The sequence below is a fragment of the Coregonus clupeaformis genome, chromosome 9, assembly GCF_020615455.1.
Source record: "Coregonus clupeaformis isolate EN_2021a chromosome 9, ASM2061545v1, whole genome shotgun sequence".
Taxonomy (NCBI): Eukaryota; Metazoa; Chordata; class Actinopteri; order Salmoniformes; family Salmonidae; genus Coregonus; species Coregonus clupeaformis.
In genome coordinates, this window is record NC_059200.1 from 36,390,974 (window position 1) to 36,397,061 (window position 6,088).

The 6,088-nt window shown below is 44.5% G+C and overlaps 1 protein-coding gene across 1 annotated transcript; it reads left to right on the forward strand.

The window, feature by feature from the left end:
• The first annotated feature begins 412 nt into the window (after positions 1 to 412).
• On the forward strand, positions 413 to 3,949 carry LOC121573929 (G protein-activated inward rectifier potassium channel 4). Its single transcript, XM_041886338.2, has 4 exons — positions 413 to 589; positions 1,723 to 1,991; positions 2,150 to 3,365; positions 3,517 to 3,949. The coding sequence occupies exons 2-4, from the start codon at positions 1,800 to 1,802 to the stop codon at positions 3,711 to 3,713; spliced, it is 1,605 nt and encodes a 534-aa protein (XP_041742272.1). The 5' UTR covers positions 413 to 589; positions 1,723 to 1,799; the 3' UTR covers positions 3,714 to 3,949.
• The last annotated feature ends 2,139 nt before the right edge of the window (positions 3,950 to 6,088 follow it).

Sequence of the window (6,088 nt, forward strand, 5' to 3'; positions counted from 1 at the left end):
CACCTGAGCTCAATTTCGAGTCTCATAGCAAAGGGTCTGAATACTTATGTAAGTAAGGTATTTCTGTTTTTTATTTTTAATACATTTCTAAAAACCTGTTTTCGCTTTGTCATTATGGGGTATTGTGTGTAGATTGATGAGGGCAACAAAAATAATTTAATCAATTTTAGAATAAGGCTGTAACGTAACAAAATGTGGAAAAAGTCAAGGGGTCTGAATACTTTCCGAATGCACTGTACATTGTGTTAGTTTATTTCTCACTTCCCATGGTGTCGCACTACTTCCTGGCTGCACAGCTCGCCAGCCCTGCTGACCTCACGAGCAGATTAACAGCTGACCTCCTTGTGTGATCAGACCAATGGCAGGGGGCTGGGGGGACGGCGAGGGGGGGGGCCTTTGTCCGCAGCTGGACAGCAGGCGCCCTGCCAGTTCGCCCTGACATCACCGGAGAGGCACCACAGCACCAGCTTTACCACTCAAAAAGCTATCCCGCTTTCTTTTTTTTTTCTTCTTTTTTTTATAGCTGCTCGTTATATCTCCAGTGGAAGATTATCTGAAACTGAGAACAACTACTGGTATCTCTATTCAGGTATGGTTTAGTTTCTTTCTTTCTTTTGGCAGTTAGTTATGATGACTCTCCTTAATGTACAGATGTACGTACCTCCATCCTCTACTTTCCTGCTCTGTTTGTGTTTGTATAGGTTCCCTGGTTGTTCTAGCTCATTTCTTCTGGTGTTGGTCTGGTTAGATGGATGTTGTTGTGAGGTTACAACTGAGAAAAGCAAGAGTGATTTAAAAAAAAAACATTATTATGTAACTGTTAGTAATGGGCTACACTTCTCAGAATTGGTGAAGCCCCATCCGTGTAAAATCAACACATTTATGAAGAAGATGTTGTTCAACATTAGCGACACATCATAAATGTAGCATCTCAACTATTCTACAGGTAAGGTTTTATTATAAATCTCTAGATTTTCCTCTACATCATTTGGAGTGCAAGCCTTAAATAGCGCTGTTGATTACAATGCCTTGGGCAGTTCATGGTCTACTGCACTCTGGAGTCACACAGAGTTGATATTGACGTGTTCCAAAATCCTGCACGCAGTGCTGCACGTCTGCTGCTACGAGCTGTTTGGCGGTCCAGTAGGGGAGCGAGTGACAACACAAACAATAACAGTGACCACAAGAAATAAGAGACTTGCCCAGGGTGTATTTGACCACATCTGGGAAAAACAATTATCTAAGCCCTCATAACTAAGAGTAAGACCGTAATCTCCTCAAATCCATCACCATGCTGCTTGGTTGTTCCAAGATTAATTTAAAGGGATCAGTCATAATCCTGGATGTTTAATTAGATCCAGCAGAGACTGATGGTATCACACAACGTACGTCACATTAGAATGATCTGAAAGTTCATCGGGTGGGGGGGAGAGGGGGAGGAATCTTGTAAGAAATTATACTGAGGGAGAGGGAACCGTCTGGTGAAAGAAGTCCCTCCGTATCAGAGATCTGTCATACACCCACTAACCCACTGCTGGATTTAGCCTTCTAGCAATCCCTCAATTTTGACATGCAGTGTATGACTGTCAATTATCAGGACAGAAGGAGGTAAGTTCAACCAGTATTACTTGGTGGAAGAGTTTTATTTAGTCTCCTCTTTCCTCTGTAGTGGTGGTTGTTAATTGTGTGACACCTCTCAATCAGATTATATTGCTTCAACAGGAACACGAAATCAACTTCCTGAGCCATCGGCAGCTCAGCTGCCACACAGAGCACAGGAATCTACAATAGTCTCTGTGATGGTTTCCACCATGATGTGCAGCAGGGTGACATTACACGAGCCCCATAACGGAGACTACAGGAGTCCTATGAGAATTGACCCTCGCAGGAACTCGATTCCCCCAGCAAAGACTCTCACAGCCAAACATCTCCTGGCATACCTCCCTAGACCACCCCCAGAGTCAACGCGCTTCACCCCATATCCAAAGAAGGTACCTATTGCAGAGAGTACATTTTGTTCATTTGTGTTTTGGGATATTGTTCAGTGGGTTGTGTTTACATTGGACACTGTTTTCAGCACAAATACATTGTAGATCATGTATGTAATGTACGATTAAGTCAATTGATTGTTATAATTTTAAAAATTCAGGTTGCAGCAAAAACCAACATGGCCGTGATGATGCTCCAGTCCAGAAGAGTCTCTCTCTTCCCCAGCTCAGATAACAACTATGACAACTTCCCAGCTCTCCCACCCCAGCCAGCCCGCTCTGCATCCCCCCAGTCACATCCCAAGAGCCCAGCCCCCCAAAGGGTTGTTGCAGGATTGATCAGCCAGGAGGTAGACACCTGCCAGTACATCATTCCCACTGAGGAGCCAGAGGAGCCTCCCACTCCTCACCACGCTCACCGCAGACGCCACCTCAAGCGCTTCAGCTCCAGGTGGTACTCAGGCGCTCCTTTTGGAGGCCCCTTTGGTAGCACCCGTAGCCGCAACCACGGCACAAGTGGTGAGAACAAGCCGCGCTGCAAACTTCTAGGTGAAGAGAGGCCAAATTACGGTACCGCCAACAAGCAGCGTCAACGCTACGTCACCAAAGACGGGAAGTGCCAGGTGAACCTGGGCCCCATCGAGGACAAGAGCCGTTTCCTCTCTGACATCTTCACCACTCTGGTGGACCTGAAGTACCGCTGGTTCCTCTTTGTCTTTACCATGTGCTACATTGTTACGTGGGTGGCCTTCGCAGAGATCTACTTCCTAGACGCCTGGCTGCGGGATGACGTGGCCCACGTCCACGACCCGCAATGGCAGCCTTGCTTCGAGAACGTGGACAGTTTCATCTCCGCCCTGCTTCTGTCGGTGGAGAGCCAGAGGACCATTGGCTACGGCTCCAGATTGGTGACGGCCAACTGCATGGAAGGTGTGGTTCTCCTTATGGCCCAGTCTATCATTGGCTCCATCATTGACGCCCTCATGGTCGGCTGCATGTTCGTCAAAATGTCCAGGCCTCAGAAAAGGGCCCAGACTCTGATCTTCAGCAAGCACTGTGTCATATCGGAGCGTGACGAGAAACTCTGCCTTCTCTTCCGCATTGGAGACCTGAGGGCGAGTCACATGGTGGACGCCAAGATTCGAGCCAAGCTGATCAAGTCCAGACAGACCAAGGAAGGGGAGTTCATACCGCTGGAGCAGTCAGAGATCAACCTGGGCTACGATACTGGAGGAGACAGGCTTCTGTTAGTCGAGCCTCAGACCATCACCCATGTCATCAATGAGAGCAGTCCCTTCTGGGAAATAGGGGCTGAGCGTCTGACAAGAGAGAGATTTGAGATCATCATAATTCTGGAGGGAATAGTGGAGGCATCAGGTTGGTTTGCTTTGAATGTTAGAATGTGATATCTAAATTAATTTGAACAAGTTTTAATGCCTTCATGTCTGTGACTGTAACATAAGAGCTAGATGTGTAAAGATTAAACGTTTCATAATTGCCTTGATGTGCTGTCTCCTTTGTGTTGTAGGTATGACATGCCAAGCCAGAACCTCCTATACTGAGGACGAGATTCTGTGGGGTCACCGATTTGAATCCTGCATGTCTCTGGAAAAGGGGTCTTACCGGGTGGACCATGGTGCATTTGACAAAACCTTCCCAGTACATACCCTCACCCTTAGTGCTAAAGAGAAGAGTGATGAAAAAGAAGAAGAGGTCCTCTTTTAGATCAGAGGATTGTACTATTCACACTCCGCAAACAGCCCTTCTATTAATGGAATTTCAAGGCCAATACATCTTGTGAATGCCTATGTTTTCCTCCCTAAAATGAACTTTCCTGTTGTCTCTAATATTGTGGACAAACATTCTTCAAGAGTTAGAGTTAGCATGCTAATCTACAGTGCATTCGGAAAGTATTCAGACCCCTTGACTTTTTCCACATTTTGTTACATTACAGCCTTATTCTAAAATGGATAAATAAATATACAAAATCTCATCAATCTACACACAATACCCCATAATGACAAAGCAAAAACAGGTTTTTAGATTTTTTTGTAAATATATTACAAATAAAAAACGGATATTACATTTACATAAGTATTCAGACCCTTTATTCAGTACTTTGTTGAAGCACCTTTGGCAGCGATTACAGCATAGAGTCTTCTTGGGTATGACGCTACAAGCTTGGCACACCTGTATTTGGGGAGTTTCTCCTATTCTTCTCTGCAGATCCTCTCAAGCTCTGTCAGGTTGGATGGGGAGCGTCACTACACAGCTATTTTCAGGTTTCTCCAGAGATTTTTGATCGGGTTCAAGTCTGTGCTCTGTCTGGACATTCAGAGACTTGTCCCGAAGCCACTCCTGCATTGTCTTGGCTGTGTGCTTAGGGTCATTGTCCTGTTGGAAGGTGAACCTTTGCCCCAGTCTGAGGTCCTGAGCGCTCTGGAGCAGGTTTTCATCAAGGGTCTCTCTGTACTTTGCTCTGATCATCTTTCCCTCGATCCTGACTACTCTCCCAGTCCCTGCTGCTGAAAAACATCCCCACAGCATGATGCTGCCACCACCATGCATCACCGTAGGGATGGTGCCAGGCTCCCTCCAGATGTGATGCTTGGCATTCAGGCCAAAGAGTTCAATCTTGGTTTCATCAGACCAGAGAATCTTTTCGCAAACCCCAAGCGGGCTGTCATGTGCCTTTTACTGAGGAGTGGCTTCCGTCTGGCCACTGTACCATCAAGGCCTGATTGGTGGAGTGCTACAGAGATGGTTGTCCTTCTGGAAGGTTCTCCCATCTCCACAGAGGAACTCTGGAGCTCTGTCAGAGTGACCATTGGGTTCAAGGCCCTTCTCCCCCGATTGCTCAGTTTGGCCGGGCGGCCAGCTCTAGGAAGAGTCTTGGTGGTTCCAAACTTCTTCCATTTAAGAATGATGGAAGCCACTGTTTCTTCGACACAATCCTGTCTCAGAGCTCTACGGACAATTCCTTTGACCTCATGGCTTGGTTTTTGCTCTGAATTGCACTGTCAACTGTGGGACCTTATATAGCCAGGTATGTGCCTTTCCAAATCATGTCCAATCAATTGAATTTACCACAGGTGGACTCCAATCAACTTGTAGAAACATCTCAAGGATGATAAATGGAAACAGGATGCACCTGAGCTCCATTTCAAGTCTCATAGCAAAGGGTCTGAATACTTATGTAAATAAGGTATTTCTGAGTTTTGTTTTTAATACATTTGCAAACATTTCTAAAAACCTGTTTTCACTCTGTCATTATGTGGTATTGTGTGTAGATTGATGAGGATTTTTATTTGATCCATTTTAGAATAAGGCTGTAATGTAACAAAATGTGGAAAAAGGGAAGGGGTCTGAATACTTTGCGAATGCACTGTACACCCTTAACCAGAGTTTGAACTGTGTTGACAGTGACAGCATTCATGTGGGTGATTTACAAAGACGTTATCCAATCCTGGTTAAGTGTAGTAATGAGTATGCAGCCATGACCCTATGCTTTGTTAGATTACAATACTGTTTGTTTATCTGTGTCTAGTTTATTGTTTATCATGGATAGTTGTAGTTGGATTATGGATAAATGTGTTAACTGCTACCTCCCAAATAATATAATAATGGAGCCAATCACTGTAGGTGTTGCTCCTGCTCCCCTCTTGTTTTTGTCAGGAGTTTTGTTGTTGTTTTGAAAGGTTTTTACATCTTCAGTCTGTTTGTTTTAAATCACAATGTGCTAAGTACGCCACACATATTGTGTTCCTTATTTGTAGTCACGTGTATTTTCATGGTGATCATGAATGCATGATGATGTAGTGATACGGCCATTATGATTCAAAATTGGATACATTTGAAGGATGTCAGCGTCGTTAAGCTGTTTCTATGTTATATTTACTCTATCCCTGATGCAAATGTATTACACATATCAGTCCTATACAGTGCCTTGAAAAGTGTCCTCCCCCAGAGTTTTCAAATATGGTTGCCTTTTGACATTTTGACACATTAAACTTGGATTTTTGTCCTTTCACATAAAGGGAATCATGATTTATAGTTTATTATAGGTTCCCCCTCTGTATATCCAAGAAAAAGTTGTGAAA